Source organism: Amblyomma americanum, chromosome 4 (assembly GCF_052857255.1).
Source record: "Amblyomma americanum isolate KBUSLIRL-KWMA chromosome 4, ASM5285725v1, whole genome shotgun sequence".
In the NCBI taxonomy this organism is placed as follows: Eukaryota; Metazoa; Arthropoda; class Arachnida; order Ixodida; family Ixodidae; genus Amblyomma; species Amblyomma americanum.
In genome coordinates, this window is record NC_135500.1 from 20,751,380 (window position 1) to 20,769,127 (window position 17,748).

Below are 17,748 nucleotides of genomic sequence, written 5' to 3' on the forward strand. Positions count from 1 at the left end.
CAGCAAACGTGTTCTGGTGAAAACTGCAAACCTTAGCTCGAGAAAGCGAATGGAGCCATTCTTCGGTATCTCATGGGTGTAAAATCCGGTGTGATGATCGCATGGGTTAAAATCAGGGGTGATGATCCTGCATTGATTGAAAATGACCAACACCCTGTAAAACTGCTGCAGGAATTCATCCTCGTCGTTGTTTAAAAAAAACTAGATAATCGTCCCCACACCTAAAGATTTTCGGAACCGGTAAATTTTTCTGCTTTGTGCTAAGCGCTCTGTCCTGCTTGGCTAGGTAGAAGTCGCTCAAGATGGGGGCGAGACATGAACCGATACAGATACCCTGTTTTTGGATAAAAAGGGAGCCGCTCCACTCACTGTGGGTGGATTTTAGATAAGTAGATAAAAGTTCCAAAAAGCCACTAATGAGACGTCGCTGGCATTTTGGAAGGCCACGTTGCCGTGTTGATGAATGCACTCGCTCACACATCGAAGCAACTCATCCTGAGGGATTGAGTAGTACAAATATTTAACTTGGACGAAAAACCCAGAAAGGCTCTACTCTGGTTTGTTTGCAGGAACAGAATGGCATCTTTTGAATTTTTAACCAAAGACGGGCCATTTAGCTAGCAGCTTCAGTTTGGCTTGAAGAAAAGTTGCAATGGACTTCTGCCAAGTATTTTTTTCTGAGACGACACGGAACGGGCACTCAGCTTTGTACGTTTTTGATGTGAAAAAGAGCTCCAGGTTGCAAGTTTTCAGGTTCAAGTCTAGAGAATGCTTCATTCCGGGTACCCGGCAATGCTTCTCTTCTCAGTAGCCGAAAATATGCTCAGTGCCAGGCGAAGCAATCCCACTACGTCGAACGAAACAGATCGGAACAAAAACTCGGTCATTCGATACATTCACCAGATTTCTGACAATTTAAAAAGAATTGGGAAAAAGCAGGAGTGCAGGCTAGTTTTTCTGCTCCTCATCGCCTTTCCAGGCTGTGTAGACGCGTGAACAAGCCAGTCGAATAAAGGAAAGAATGCACAATTAGGCGTTAGGACCCGTATGTGTCATGCGCCACGGGAGTCGTCTATTCTATTCCTCTGTCCTGCGGCAAAGAATACGTCGAACAGGCAGGTCGTTGCTTGAACAGAACACTGCAGGAGCACAACTTGAACGTGAGAGATAAAAAATCAAGGAACTTGGCCATCCACTACAGAGACTGCCCATCCTGCAAAAGCCGCCCTCCAATCTTTGCGAACACTAGTCTTAGCAAAAAACAAAAAGCAGTTGACTCGAGAAATAATTAAGCAGAAATCATTGACAACCTGAAAGCAGGCTGCATTGGCATTCCTTCAGTAGCAATCCTAGAAAAAGAGATGACATACCTGTATGGGTCAGTATGATTACACCGGATTCAAATCCACCTTAAACCCTTTCCTCACCCAGCTAAGCGCTCATCATATATCTTTTTTTTTTTGGGGGGGGGGGGGCTGTTAATTTTTGCTTTACTGACATTATTATTTTTACTCGTTAGTAGCGCCTCACTGAATTTCTTGGCTGTTATCATTGCCTCATTTTAGTTTTTTTACCCGTGTTTTGCTAGCCTCATTTAATTTTTGGCTGTGTTAATTTTTGACCTCCATTCTTTTCATACGTTTTTATATTTTCATGAATTTTCGCCGTGTTAAGTGTTTGCCCATCAATGTCATTTTAACTTGGTTTTATAGTAATTTTTTCGCTTGTTTTTATGCCTCCTCAGCTATGTTTATGCCTCACTTTTCCCTTGTTACCGTGTTTATGCGTTGGCGTTTGGCATTTCTTGACCCAGCCTTTACCAATTTGCGATTTTCGTTACTGTTGCAGTCTTGTCGTGATTGAGCCCTCCCTGAATGCATTATCAAAAGATTGTCCATTCATATCTGTGCAGTAGATGCGCTTGCGTGTTAATGCCCTGTGTTAATGTCACACATGTTCACAATAAAGTTGACAGTTGAGCGCAATTGCGTGTGTGTGTTCTCTTTATGTCCTTGTCTGCCAGCGCTGCAATTCCATGGTGTTCCACAACTACCAACTGGCCCAGCAATATACCTTGCATAAGCCAGAGGAGCTAGCGGCTCGTTGGTGCAGAGGCCTTGCCACCGGGTAGATGGCCCCACGAACTCCGCGGAGTCCCAGACCCCTGTCTTGGACCAAATTCCTGCGGACGTTCTGTACTGTGCTACGTTGGAAGTCAGTTTACGGATGTCCAGTGTAATGTGCCCTGCTTGCAGAGATATCCACTCATAGCTGTCCGCAATCTGCGCATCGTCTAGATGCTTTTCTCTGTATCATGCATCCAAAAATTAGCAGCAATGTGGACTGGTCGCAAACAAAGCTTTCGCACCTGCTGACGATTTCTTTCGCTCAAGTCTGTTCCTCGCTTATCAGCACGGAGGTCCTCAGGTTTGCTGCTAGTTCGTTTCTAATGGAATGGAAGGCTTCCGGAACGTCAGACAGCAGAGCATTATTTTGTCAGACTGTAATGAGGTTATGGCAGAAGAAATTGGTGTAATGAGGAGCAGACAGCTTTGCACGGGCTTCCAGAAACCGTCTCATGATTCGTTTTGGCAATGGCTGCTCTTCATCGCGTCTCCAGAGTTGTGACTCACTTGTTTGAATTGATGACTTAGCTGACACACCACCCGGATGCTTGGCGTTTGTTTCCTTGCCGTAAAATTTCTTCATGTCCAGCGGGCACTTCTTGCTCACCAAGAGATGGCTCGTCAAATGTGGCATTCGGAAATCCGTGGTGAACACCGTAGTACTTGCGTACTGCTTGCTTTGTTCCGCCAGTGAACGTTTCGCACACAGAAAAGTCTTCCCAACCGTTCGACCGCGAGCGAATCATTGTCAAAACGAGGACCGTCTTCCACGCTAACGAAATAGCATCCGCTCCAAGTATTCTTTCTTGTGTTTGTTTTGTCAGAGCACAGATCGCAGCACTGCGCACCCTTGTTCATTCTAGATGACATAGGCCGTAGTAGTTAATGGTATCGCTTGGTTTCGCCTACAGTTGATTAGATGGCAGTTCGAATCCATCTCGCTTGATCTAGAGTAGCGTTACTGTACGGCCTTCCTACCCACTCTCTCTCGCCAACAAGCTGGGCTTTTATTTGGCTAAACCCGCGTCGTACGCAGCAGCTCATGTTCTTTTCTGCAGTGTGTGTCGCGCTGCAGAATTTTCAGCCATCTCGTTTTACTTCAGCCCTGAGTTGAAGTAAACAAAAGGTGTGTTGGCAAGTTCGGCCTGGAGCATCTATGTGAGCTGGCCTTCAACCCGCGTACTCGCAGCACGAACATTTGAAAAGCGCTACCTGCCACCCGCGATGATGACTGCTCTCAAATCGTTTAGTGATACGCGTTGTAGTGGTTTTTAAAGCAAACATAAAAACCTAGACTGAAAGGAAGCAATCCTAAAACCTTGAAATTACATAAGAAATTTTTGGATACTTCTTTTCAATTTTTTCTTGGCTAAATTAAACGAAAAAAATCCGGTTTTCTTGTTCCAAACATTGAGTGTTTTTTCAGGGCTTCACATCTCTAGTGGAAAGACGCAGCAGAGTGCCAATTAGAACCGCAACGAAATCAGTGGAAGAAGGCGTCGCTCTTAGTAGCGACGTGGTGTACACTTGCAGACGAAAATGCTTGGACGTCTTCAGTTGTCTGATTAGCCAAAATCATAGCATGTGAAAAGAAAAAAACAAGACTCGCGCCATTGAGCAACAGACGCTCACGGACATGTCGCGAAGAAATGCCTGCCACGAACTAATCACGGAGCGCATCTTCAAGCGCGGCTGCATGCTCACGCAGTGCAACAACACAACTCGTTGATAGATTCCCCGGCTGCTGACTCGCTTGCGAAAGCGGTGACGTTCTGCGACGATCTTGGTTTGGGCACCGAAATGGTTCCGCAAAGCTACAACCACATCGGCATACGGCGAAGGCATGGTCTTTGTCTTGGCAACAATGCCTCCGGACTGTCTGCAGGTAAATCCTTAGTGGTAGCGTTCTCACCTTCCTTGGAGCATTCTGGCGACACAGGAAGCGTGGGGAATATTAGCTGGCCTTCGACGCCCAGACTGTGGATACGAAGGGCTTTTCGACGCTCTGCAGCAAAATCAGACGCTCCCGGAACTAGTATGCAATTCTCGAATAATCGCACCCAATGTGACCAAGGAACAGCCGGGCGGCCAGGAACAGGTAGGAATGGGGGCGGTGGTGCGGGTGCGGAAAACCTCATGACGGGAAGCGAAAAGGCTGTTACGCCCCCTCCTCCTCTGACCCTCGTCGCCAATGTAATGTGCGCGTGAACCGACCTTGAAGGACCTGCACCATGAGAGGCAACGCATGAAACGATCCCCGTTTTTTTCAGTGACACACACACACACACACACACACACACACACACACACACACACACACACACACACACACACACACACACACACACACACACACACACACGCACGCACGCACGCACGCACACGCACGCACGCACGCACGTACGCACACGCACGCACACGCACGCACGCACACGCACGCACACGTACGCGCACGCACGCACGCACGCACGCACACGCACACACTGATTAAATATACGAGAGAAACACTCCATATACAAGACGGGCGCTGAGCACGTCCCTTTTGTCCTTATCGCGCTATGTTTTCCGTCAATTCGCAATGCACCACCCAGCGCAGAAGATATTCCTGGTTCGCTGTTAATGGCACTCCTGCTTCTTGGTACTCCTCCGCCGTGACTTGGCTTGCAATAGAGTAAGCGAACTTTGTCGGACAGCTTCTGCATCCGGTCGGCGGCGGCTGATCAAGCATACACCGAATCGCTTGTCGGCGACTCCGGTGATGGAGTTATCCATCTACAACTCCAGACCTCACAAGAGTGCAACGGTAGGCAAGCGGGGCCGATTAATTGGCAAATCTTTTAGAGCCGATGGACCGCCTGCCCCGCACATTTCGGCACACCTGACAGGACCGCTCACAGCTTTCACTCCACGTATGCAAAGTCAGTAAACTCATTACAGACTGCTTCAAAACATGAACACGTTGCGTTGGTTAGTCTATAGTTGTAGCGAGCGACCGGATTGGAAGCGCTCCCGAAACGTAAGTATCAACGCGACAGTGTTAAAGCTTCCGTTCAGCGGACAACACGGCGTCGTTCCGACGGTATCGGCGTTGCAGAAAATTCACGTGACACGTCACGTCACGCCATTAGGTCTGGATGGAGAACGTTGAAAAGGAGGACTTGTAATTGCAATATAAAGGTCGGCGCACGCCTCAAGCGACTTCAGTTTATGAAGTAATTCATTTTATGCAAATAAAAAGTGTCCATAAATTCTAGCCGCTATTGTAACCCACGACCATAGAGTCGCTAGCAAGGCACGCTACGGGCTAGGCAATATAGAAACACCGTTCTGGCTGAGGTACAAGAAGGGGTGATGTGTATGTGCGGTTCGCTTAACTTGAAAGACGCTTACAAACGTGGTAATAGGTGTAGTAAAATAGTTGTATGCTAATTAGTGAGATACTAAATGGAGAAACACTATGTGCGCAAACTGCTGTGTGGAAGAGTTCGAAGACAAGAATGGGGAAACTGTGTTGTGATAAATGTGCGGATGTGGACAAACAAAAGGGGCTACGTGCGAAGAGAAACGGCGAATGGAGCAATTAACGCTTTGAAGTCACACCGTTAGATGCGGAGCCTACGTGTCACCGTAACGTTTTCGTGCCGATCTGGTCAGTGACCTTCGAACATGGTCTTTGCCTGAATTACATGCTTCCCGTGCGTATTCCAGAGAGGCATGCGAAATTGGAGGTGGTCAATGCCTTCGTGAGGTGTGTGGAGGTGCACAGCAGAGTTTACTAACCCATTGCTTATGCCGCGCTCTGTGTTCTCACAGGCGCCGTTGTGGCTCGGGAGTACGGCTTGCCGTGCGTCGTCGGAATCGAGGGGATCGCGACGATGATCGCCACCGGTACGTACTCTCGAGAGTGCACGAAGGTGGCATTGCTCTCTTTGTGCTGTTGAAAGACGCGCTTCCTGGGCTCCACTGCGCTGCATAAGAGCAGTTTTAATGCGGTAGCATTTAGGTTGTCGTCAAAAAAACAAAATTTCCTCCTTCTCGGGCAGCAAATTTCCCTGATTGATCGATAAGTGTCACGTGACATTGTGACGTCGTCACAGAGTGCCCTGATGGGCCATTGTGATTGGTACAAAAAGGTCACCAGGCCTTTTGAAGGCATCGCAACCTGACCACTGGTTTCTGAGCAACCTGCATATCGTGGCAAATGGCACTTGAAATAATGATTGGTTGAGGGACTCGAAAATTTGAGGTTTAATCCGATAGTTAAAATTGCATAGAAATGGTTGAACTGCACACTTAATGAGAATATTAAAGAATTTGTCACGAACAGCAACCCTGTGTACGTTATCAGTTCTCCACGCCACTGCATCTCAGACCTGTTGTGGCAGGATGCGGTAGAGGAGTGGCCGTGGATGCATGGTATCTAAATTTTAGTGGAAACACGTGAGAAACTGAAACTGAGGAAACGACCCAAAACTTAATCGCTAGAAGGACATTAGACGCTCGCTGTAAACTCCAGAGCAGGCAACCTAATTGCTGTGGCGTTTTCTTTCAATGCGAAAGCATGACTGGGCTATGTCGGCACAGGAAGTGCCCGCAAAATGTGTCCGAAAAACATGAAGAGCAAGTGTGGTTATGTGATATATATAAAGTCAGTGATTGAACAATGTGAAATAATAGTCATTGGTCATTAACATTAGTCATCATTAAATACGCGATTTTACGATCATAATCAATGATAACTAGTGAGAGTAATAATTTCTGGTAATTAACAAGGTAATTAACACAGGTAATAATGGTGACAATTAATGTGGCTAATTACTGAGACCACGTGACGTCATAAGGGTGTGATGTCATGCCATACGTCTGACGACGTCACGACGTCACGACCAATTAGAGCAAGCAAAAAACGGAGCCCTGAATTTCGGTGTCTGATACATAGGAAGATATGTAGGTTTTCAAATAGTTCTAGAACATTTCATATGATGCCATATAGACAAGAGCTAACAAAGTCGACTAGGAGCCCCCAACGCAGCGGCAAACACTAATGCTTTCGCATTTCTCCAATGCCGTCTTTGTAGTGCCCTTTCAGTTTTTTTTTTTAATTGCGGGTAGGAAACCAATTTTTTTTTTACGGTATCCTACGTCTTCGTGCTCCCTGGGGCAATCCATATATGGTGGGAAAGCAGCACGTTTCCGATATAGCCGAGGACGGCAGCTGCGCATCAGCACCTAATGAAATTGATCAGGCGCATCGAATCTGGGCGGTGTTATTTCTTCAGAATGAATTGCAAAGCACTAATAAACGTTGCTAGGCATATGGAAGTCGCACGTGGCCAATAAATATCTTGTTCCTCAATTTTTTCTGTTAAGGTTTCAAAAGCCGTGCAATAAGATCAGTTGAGGCACACGATACAAGCGAAAACTACGATACAACCGGTGCTTCGTCATTTTATTTCATCGCTGCTCTTACGCCGGCTCGCCCCAATAACTGAAATGACAAGAAATGAAAAGGGAGCTATAATATCGCAGTTGTGCTTGTTTTCTGTAATTACAACCTGTCCAGCACATCACAGCCACCGTTCGGAAACTTGTGTGAGTGAATAGTTTCAATGAATAAACTGTATTTGGGCACAGGCTCAATTTCCACCCGATTATCCATTTAAGCAATGCATTATTATTTTATATTATATATTTAGTTCTACCAGTCTTGGTAGTGCATTAACACCTCTTTTTGGGCTAGTTGGTGCATACTTGATTTAAAGAAGACCTAGCGCAAAAACATGCAACCACGAAGACAGAACAGACGAGACACAAGCGCTAACTCACAACTGGCTTTTTTATTGAAGCAGGATGCAGTTTATATACGGTGAAGGTTCAAGGGGAGAGAAGGGTGACAAGGAGGAGAAGGTGAACAAAGGGAACATCGCTTCGCAAAAAACAGGCAGGCAGCCAAAAAATCATACAAGAAAAAGAAAAAGTTACATGAAAACTGAATCTAAAAATTGATACTCTGAATTAAAAAGAGATAAAGAAGGGGTACTGATGCACCTACTGCCATATTTATTGATGTAGAAAGCCTCCGGACTAACACGCGCCGTCTTATCTGTACTCTTGCCAAGAATCTTCGTCTCATTCAAAATCGCCTCGCACCCGTCGCAGCTCATTACGTGCGCAGCCAAATGTGCGTACTGTTCTTTTAAGTCTGACAAATTTCGGGCATGGTCCCCCAAGCGCTCATTGATGCAGCGGCAAGTTTGACCAACATAAAACTTCCCACATGTTAAGGGGGTAGCGTAGACCACTCCTACGGAACACTTGATAAACGGAGTGTCGTGCTTTATCTGGCAACCCCTCTTCATAGAGCTGGCTATTCGGGGGCACAACTTTCCCAGCTTGTTGGGAGCCGAAAAAACGACACTCACGCCATACCTGTTGGCCACTTTCCTCAAGTTGTGCGAGGTCTTGTGTAAATAAGGCACAACTAGCGGCTTTTGTGTCCTGGCAGGATCTTCTCCGGACTTTCTTCAGGTTCCGTGTTTTAGTTTTTGGAGGTGGGTCTCGCAAACAGCAACCAACACAGAGCAGGGGAACCCAGCCGCCGAAAGTCGGCCCATCTGATTGTGAAAGCTGACTTGCAACTGATGCGGGCACGATTTCTTGAGAGAAGACTCCAGGCAATGCGGCGCTATAGCTCTTTTAACAATCTTGGAGTGCCTAGATTCATAAGGCAAAATATCTTTTTTTGCACGCGGGTAATAGCCCCAGCAAACGTGTCTTTCAAGGAATGTTAGTTTCAAACCTAAAAACTGTAAAACATTAGTGTCGGGAAGTTCATGCGTAAATGTTAGCCCAAGTCCATGTTTGTCAAAAGCATCCAAAACTTCACCTACTGTAGAAGGGTAGGTGAAGGGTGTCTGCTTTTTTAAAAGTGCTAAAAAATCAACATATCTAAAAACCTTTAAAACAACCCCTCGCGTATAAAAAAGTTTATCTAAAGATTGATCAACCTTTGCTAAAAATATATCGCAAAGGATAGGGGCCACGCAGGACCCTATGCACACACCGTTGCGCTGCAAAAAAGGCAGGTTGTCAAAATGTATAAAAGTAGCACTTAGGTAAAACTGCAAAAGAGCGATAAAGTTATCAACCGGCAGTCCTGAAGAATTCTGGAAAGACACGTTGCCGTTTGCTTCTATGCATTCCCTTACAGTCAACAAAAGCTGGTCTTGAGGTACCGAATAAAACAAATCTTGCACGTCTACTGAAAACCCAAAGCCGATGTCATCGGAACCCCGTAGGTACTCAGCGACAATTGTGGAATTTTTTGTGAGAAAGGGGTCGTCCAATTCAAGTAACTTAAGATGTTTTTGCAAAAAGCTCCTGACATTTTTTTGCCAAGAACCTTCTTCGCTGACTATAGTTCTGAAAGGGGTTTCTGGCTTGTGGGTCTTGGCTGTAAAGAATGCATTTAGGCTATTACCTTTGCTCTTTTTTATATCCTTGGCAAGAGTTTGAAGATTTAACTCTTTACAAAAGTTAATGAATTTTGTCTTAATTCTAACAGCACTTTTCTTCACCTGTACAAAGTTCTTATTGACTACCGCACGCGCTTTCTGATTGTACATTTCGTCAGGCAAAACAACAAACCCAGTCTCTTTGTCAGCTTGAAGAAGCTTAAGGCTGTTCTGCCTAAAGAAGGAAACAACACCATTCAACAATCTCTGGCTCTGCACACATACGCGGCTTGGTGAACAGTTCCTCAAACAGTCCACACCCTCTAGGAGGCACCGGTCTTGGTTCTCTCCATCTCTTACTTTTTGGGCCAATTTCCTCTTCGCAGCGATGAGCTCGTGTGGCTGTACACCAGGCTCCCAACAAGCTGGGAAAGTTGTGCCCCCGAATCGCCAGCTCTAAGAAGCGGGGTTGCCAGATAAAGCACGACACTCCGCTCATCAAGTGTTCCGTAGGAGTGGTCTACGCTATCCCTCTTAACATGTGGGAAGTTTTATGTTGGTCAAACTGGCCGCTGCATCAATGAGCGCTTGGGGGACCATGCCCGAAATTTGTCAGACTTAAAAGACAAGTACGCACATTTGGTTGCGCACGTAATGAGCTGCGACGGGTGCGAGGCGATTTGAATGAGACGAAGATTCTTGGCAAGAGCACTGATAAGACGGCGCGTGTTAGTCTGGAGGCTTTCTACATCAAGAAATATGGCAGTAGGTGCATCAGTACCCCTTCTTTATCTCTTTTTGATTCAGAGTATCAATTTTTAGATTCAGTTTTCATGTAACTTTTTCTTGTATGATTTTTTGCCTGCCTGCCTGTTTTTTGCGAAGCGATGTTCCCTTTGTTCACCTTCTCCTCCTTGTCACCCTTCTCTCCCCTTGAAGCTTCACCGTATATAAACTGCATCCTGCTTCAATAAAAAAGCCAGTTGTGAGTTAGCGCTTGTGTCTCGTCTGTTCTGTCTTCGTGGTTGCAAGTTTTTGCGCTAGGTCTTCTCTAAATCAAGTCTTGGTAGGCAAGCGTAGGAGGAGGAACTAGAAGTCGAAGCCATGCGGCACTGCGTGTTTCGTACGCAATCGCCTATGATTTGTTGGGGCTGCCCCGCAGTTTCCGCTTCCGGTTTGCTTTCCCGCGGTGCACCCTCGCACGGCTTCGCCTCACGAGGGCTGCACCTCGTGACTTTTCCTGGTTAGTGCCCTTAACCAGCAAGGAAGGGCGCCACGGACGGTTTAATTGCTGCGCGTCAAGTGGACCGCACTCTCAGTCTCTTCGGCTGGGATCGTCGGCGCGAGCGCACGTTACGCTCTCGGCTTCGCTCTTCGCCAGCGGGGCGAGGAAGTGACGTAAAGACTTGCTCTCGTATCTCGTCCCGTCCGGCTTCGGAGTATCCCTTGCCCTAGCACGGGCGAACATTCGCTCGTAACCTTGCTAGTGAGTCGGACGACCTCGGTTACTTAGCGTGTTTTATTGCTAACTGACGATATTGTTGCAGTAGCAATAAATGCCTGTTTGTGTCAGCCAGAGTGTCGTTCCTTTGTTTCCTCAGAGCAAGGCCCGCCGTGGTCGGCTTGCGCTCGATAGCGTACGCGATCACGGGGTGGGGTCCTGTGTCAGCCGCGATTAAGCGCAGAGAAACTGTTTATCTCCCCTATTAAAATCCCCACGTCTGGCAGCCCAACGTGGGGCCTGCTCTTGAAACATTCGACGGTTCTCTGTCTGATCACTAGGACCTACGGCATGCTTTCTTGAGTGCGAGGTGTATTGCGCTGCAGCACGTTTGAACTTTTCGACATGCTCAGCACATTTTTCGTCAAGCTTGTTCTGGAGTTTCTTCAGTACGCGAACCACATGGTCCGCATCGAGCGAGCGCGAGGCCTAGCGATTGAGCACGGAAACCGCGTGGGTGGTCCGAGTTTTCTGTATATATATTTCTCTGCTAACTCTTTTTCGACTGTAGTAGCCGCGGCTCCGGGAGCCGGGTGGCCTAGGGTCACGGGTGCCACTACGAGCTCGCTGGTGTTGCAGCTCGGCACCGGGCGCTCCGACACCGTCCGATATGATGGACGCCGAGCGCTCAGAAGCTGCTTTGTGCAGTGAACGGAGTAGGAACACCCCACAGAGCGGATGCCTCCTCGTGGCTGCGCACACGTAACCCGTTTCGGGTTTTTGTTCTGTTCACTGTCGTGGTCGGGGTGGTAGCGAGGCTTTTCGAAGCTGCCGGCACCACGTCAGACGAGACACGACCACCGGACTGTGGTGCTGAGAGGTGGTACACTTTGCTACCCACCAGTTCTTATAACCTCGCAGGAACCGAGAAGTCTCGTCCTACTCAAGAAAGGGCTTTGTTCACTCGAACTTTGCGTTTGGGCAGCCGCCCAATACGTTTTGCTAGCGAGCTAGGCATTGTGCCACGAGGCCCTTGCGGACGCCGTTTCCCCTCCTGTGGCCTACCTTAAAGGCACGCCGAGAGCGTTTCGACAGTTTTGCACATCCGGTGGAGCCGCACAGGCTTGCTGTCCGGGGGACATCGTTTCGCTGCTGCGACGGAGTGCCCTGCATCCTGTTCGCCCCATCCATTCGGGGCAGCTGTGGCGAGGCCAGTCCGCAGTCACCTCCGGCTGCTGTTGCCCTGGCGACTGCTGCAGAATTATGGACTGCAGCATCATGGACTGCAGCTTTCAACCAGGCTTCTCTTCGCGGGCCTGTGGACACCGTAGTCCACAGGCCATGCGAGTCGTCTTAGCGAAGACCTTCATGCCGCCTTCGGAACAGCGCGGAAGTCTGCGTGGACGCTCTCGGCGTGACCTCCGCTGCAAGACCTGCCTCAAGTGCATGAGCATGCGGAGACTCTTTCATAGCATGTACTTTCAGGCGCGAGGGTCTATTTAAGGTGGGGGGGGGGGGATGTGGCGACAGCCCCGCAGCTCCTCCGGATGGTTTGCTTTCCCGCGGCTTCGCCTCAGGAGGGGCGCGCCACGTGACTTTCCCTGGTTAGTCACCTTAACTAACAAGGGAGGGTGCCTAGGGCGGCGTGATTGCTACGCGACGGCGTCAGACAGATGTCCCATAACAGTGACATCTGTGATTTACAGGGCGGTGATGCAGATTATAAAGGATCGACTGCAGGCTTGGATGGAGAATGAGGGGTTGTTAGGGGAGCTACAAAATGGGTTCCGGAAACAAAGGAGGTTGGAGGATAATCTATTTTCATTGACACAGTGTATAAAAATTGCTGAAAAGGAACACATGCCCTTACGGCTTGCATTCCTGGATAACAGGGGAGCCTACGAAAACGTTATTCAAGAGAATTTGTTGGGCATACTGGGCGCATTGTATGTGGAAGAGGGAGTAATTAATGTTTTAAAAGATATATATTAAGGTAAAAGAGTGCTTATAAAATGGGAAAAAAATTTTGTTCATGTTGTACCAGCATGTTTTTCATGTTGTACCTGCAAGGGCTATAGAGAGCAAACAAGAGAGGAGCGGATTAGGATTCAACCTTTCTTTTTTCAAGCAAGGAGATTGGATTAAACAGTCATTACCGGGACTAATCTACGCGGATGATATAGAGCTAATGGCTGACAAGGAAAATTTACAGAAGTTGATAGACATTTGTGGTACAGCGGGAGATACATTAGGTTTCAAATTTAGTAAGGAAAAATCTGCATACATGATATTTAAGGATGAGGGCGGCGAGCATTGAACAAAGTTAGCGCTAGAAGTAGTGGATGAGTACAAGTATCTTGGGGTGTGGATAAATAACGGTGGTGAGTATCTGACAGAGCATGAAAAATATGTAATGAATACAGCTAGTAGGAATGCAGCTTTCATGAGAAATATGACACTGTGGAATTACAATAGGTATGAAGTGGTAAGAGGGATGGTAAGGGGTGATGGTTCCTATTCTGACTTTCGGTAATGTGGTCCTGTGCATGAAACCAGCTGTTCAAGCAAGGTTAGAAATCAAACAACGTGGCGTAAGCAGGCTAGCTTTGGGAGCACATGGCAATACACCAAACCAGGGGGTACAGGGCGATACGAGATGGGCGTCATTCGAAAGCAGAGAAGATAGCATTGGAGGAGCGAATGAGAAAAATTGGGGAAAAGCAGTGGGCTAGGAACGTTTTCAGATACCTGTACATTGGAATGTTGACGCGAAATGGAGAAAGTGAACTAGAAAATTGACAACCAAATATCTGGACCGCAGTCGGAGGGCAAATCAGCAATTATCGGCTGAGAAAAAAGGTTAAAGAAAAAGAGAGAGTCCTGTAGAAAGCAGGGCTGCTGACGAAATCGGCACTGGGAACATACGGGATCATTAAACAGGAAATTGCCGAAGAAAATATCTATGAAAACTGTAGGGGAAGCACTTTGTTGTTTGAGGCCAGGCAGGAAGTTCTGCGGACTAAGACATATAGAGTCAGGTTCCACGAGATAGACACGTGCGGTGCTTGTGGAGAGGAGGAGGAAACGGCTGAACACTTTATACTTTTATGTAAAAGGCTTTTCACCCTGCAGTGGAAAGCAGCGGGGCTGATTTATCCAACGCATTGGGGTTTAAGGACAGTGAAAGAAAAGTAGATTTTGAGCGGGTAGAACTAACCAAGCGAAGGTTACCGGATTGGTGGCCAAAAACCACTAGCAAAATTTCACAAGTCATGGATAGGTGGCTTGAACCAGCGCCCGATTTAAAGGGTTCAGCCTTATCCATTCATTCATACATGCTGCGCACACGGGAGAGTACACTCTCTTCGGCTGGGATCGTCGGCACGAACGGACGTGTCGCTCGCGGCTCCGCTCTTCGCCAGCGGGGCGAGGAAGTGGCGGGGAGACTTGTTCCCGTGTCTCGCCCCGTCCGGCTTCGGAGTATCCCTTGCCCTTGTGTGGGCGAACATTCGCTCGTAAACTTGCTGGTGAGCCGGACGATCTCGATTCCTTACAGTGTTTTGTTCCTAGCTGGCGTTATTGTTTTAGTAGCAATAAATGCCTGTTTGTGTCGGCCAATGTGTCGTTCCTTTGTTCGCTGAGAGCAAGGCCTGCCGTGGTCGGCGTGCGCTCGGTAGCGTGCGCGATCACGGGGTGGGATCCGGGCGGTTTTGAAATGTGTCAACCGCGATTAAGCGGCCAGAAACTATTTATCTGCCCTATTAAGACCTCCACAGATTCTAACTCGTTAACATATGCGCTCATATTTAGCATTACAGAGACGCGTAATTGACGGCCAGGTCTTTAAAGCGAAGAAAACATGAAGAGAGTTTTTCGTTTGTGATAAAGATTCCGATCTATTTCGGTTTCCCGCCCCTCACTTGTGGCTGAAGCTACATCACGTCCCGCAATTAAAGGGCATGAGGATATTACTGAGAGCGCACGCCGGGCTCGTTTCAAACAAAGGCGAAGGGAGGGCGATAGGGCAGTGAAATTTCAGCAACAGTAGAGCTTTCCTATCAAGTGGGCACTCGCCCTGATGTACTATCAGAGACAAAAGTGGTATACTACACGCAGCGGCAGCCGGAGCAACGGAAAACTACTTCGTAACGCCATCTACAGGCGGCATCTGGGATCGAGACAGCCAATAGGAGCCTTTTATTATCTGCAGGCATGTCGATTGACTCGTTTCAACGTTTCGTGCATGAGCTCGCCGTGATATCGAGCGGCGCCGTGCGCGCCGGCTCTCAATTCATATCACGAACGTGCGTTGGAAAACGGACAGGCAGACAGACGGATAGTGCTTTTATTCATGTTAATTCTCGTAAACCAAAAAGCAGGTCTACCAAAGCCTCAAAGGGCTTGAGTGGCAGCGCCTGGCAGACAGCGAGCATTGGCAAAACAAAGGAAAATAGAGATGCTGCATCGAACTGGGCAACAACTAAAAAAGTTAACGCGCTGAGAGACAAATATTGGGACATAACTATTACAACATAAAAAAGTATGACAGTAATGTGAAATTAAGACAGTAACATTAGGTGAAATAATCACGGGGCAGGATGCAACGCGGAGATATCCGCAAAATTTTTTTCAGGGTGTATTTTGTTGTCATGCGGAACACCCTAGGTGGCAAACTATTGAAACAGGCAGGAACATAGTATTCATGGGTACGCTTTCCGTACTGGGTTGAGGACCGAGGAATGCAGTAACGGCATTTCGGTCTTAAATCACATGCGGGAACATATGGAATGGTGAACTGACTGTGCCAGAAATGTTTAAGCACAATGGTTTCTGTTAGCAAAGCGTTAAAACTGGGAAGCTTTAGTCTCCTAAAAATGTCAATCTTATTACCAAAGGGCAGGTCGTAGGCGATATTCTTTAGATGTAAACGCAGAAGCGAAATCAACCTGTGCTGCCAGCGAACCGTGCAATGACCATAAATAGTGATTCCGTATCTAAGTACACTATAGGAGAGGGTGTGTAACACATTTGCGGACGGAAAAAAGCATAAAATATCTAATATTATACAGGACGACCGATACAGCTCGAAGTCTTTGGCAAACAAAAAGGTGCGAGTTCCAAGAAAGATCACTGTTGAAGATCAGGCCAAGATATCTGACCGAATGCGCATATTTTACTGGTACACAGCTACAATGAAGTCAAGAGGATTTATGCAAATAAACAGGAGGACTGAACTCAAGTTGTTTTAATGGGATATGAAAACAAAAGTTGCGTTTTAGAAGTATTCACATTAATATTATACTTAAACCAGTCCATGGCTTTAATAGCTGCCATCTTCAATGCTGTTACAGCCTCAGTGTTTTTTTTTTGCGCGTACAACAATAACAGTGTCGTCAGCATACTGAAACAATAGAACAAGCACATTGTTAGCAAAATCATTAATATATACATAGAATAACACAGGACTCAATATAGTACCCTGCGGGACTCCGGAGGTAATTGCCGTGAAATTGCTACGGAGTATTGAAATCGACACATATTTTCGCCTATCCTGTAAAAAAAGTAAGCAATTGTAAAAACGAACCTCGAAAGCTCAGTGTAGAAAGCTTATGAAGCAAAAGAACGTGGCAGATGCTATCGAAAGCCTTGCTTACGTCAAGAAAAAGAGCATACAACTTAATTCTTATCGGAAGTTGAATTTAGTACGCCAGAGATTTCTTCAAGAAGATCGGTTGTTCCTTTTCCTGGTATGAAGGCATACTGACAAGGTGATGTAACACTATGTGTATTAAAAAAATTCGTCATGGTATGCAGTAGATGCTTTTCATAAATTTGGCCAATGCATGGCAGAATAGAGATAGGTCGGTAATTACTCATGAGGTTTCTGGAGCCACCCTGGTACAAAGGTATAACTTTAGCAGTTTTCACTGAAGTCAGTATTATACCCCTCGAAATGATACTGTTTGGAATAACTAGCACGTAGGACATCTTTAATCGCTTCAAAATTTCTGCACAATTCAGAAACCAGGAGGCCGTCATGACAAGGAGATTTTCTGCGTTTAAGACTGAAAACTATAAACCTTAAATCATCTTCGGTAATACCAGGAAGGGAACCAGATTCCATCACATTGGAAGGCATAGGACAGGCGGTAGGGTGGCCGTCGAGATGCACCAGACTGCAGAGAAAATAGTTTGTTTAAATTATTCGCAATGCTTTGTGCATCGTTACGGAAATGAGAGATGAAATGTGTATCATTATAAATTGCAGCGCTCACTCCTTTCAGATTATTTACCAATAACCATCTTTTCTTGCGGTTCAAACGAGCGTCATTAAACTCAGACCTAGAGTGCTTGCGCTTGGCCAGACGGATTCACACTGTTTCGTTCACGTTTAAATTGCAATCGTAGTTCACAACAGTTTGGGGCACGTCTTGGTCACGCCCAGAGCAGATTTTTCTCTTTAACGGCTTCCGATATCACAGGCGACATGCACTTATTGTCTAAATTTTGTTGCTTAACTATCACCATGCGTAAAGAATCGGCTGTGTGTGGGCGAAAAACCTCGACAAAACTGTCATTTAAGTCCGCATGGGGACACACTGTCAATAAGAGAATCCAAATCGTACATTGCTATTTTTTCATCAAGACGCTTATAATCTTAGTACTGATACTTTTTGCTGGCTGCGCATAGATTCAGGGTAGCTCGAACCATCCGTTAGCGAGCAGC

General features: G+C 46.8%; 1 protein-coding gene across 10 annotated transcripts in view; it reads left to right on the plus strand.

Annotated features, from left to right (window-relative positions):
• LOC144127822 (rifampicin phosphotransferase-like) overlaps positions 1 to 17,748 on the plus strand; it is a 685,750-nt gene that overhangs the window by 619,768 nt on the left and 48,234 nt on the right. For 7 of the 10 annotated variants that reach the window (XR_013313574.1, XR_013313576.1, XR_013313575.1 and 4 more), the window contains one exon: positions 5,940 to 6,014. The exons of the other annotated variants lie outside the window; for them this stretch is intronic. Coding sequence is in view for 3 of the 7 variants with exons in the window: in XM_077660765.1 (XP_077516891.1) it covers positions 5,940 to 6,014 (75 nt within the window). In the remaining 4 variants the exon portion in view is untranslated. The remainder of the gene's footprint in view (positions 1 to 5,939; positions 6,015 to 17,748) is intronic. 10 annotated transcript variants of the gene reach the window in all.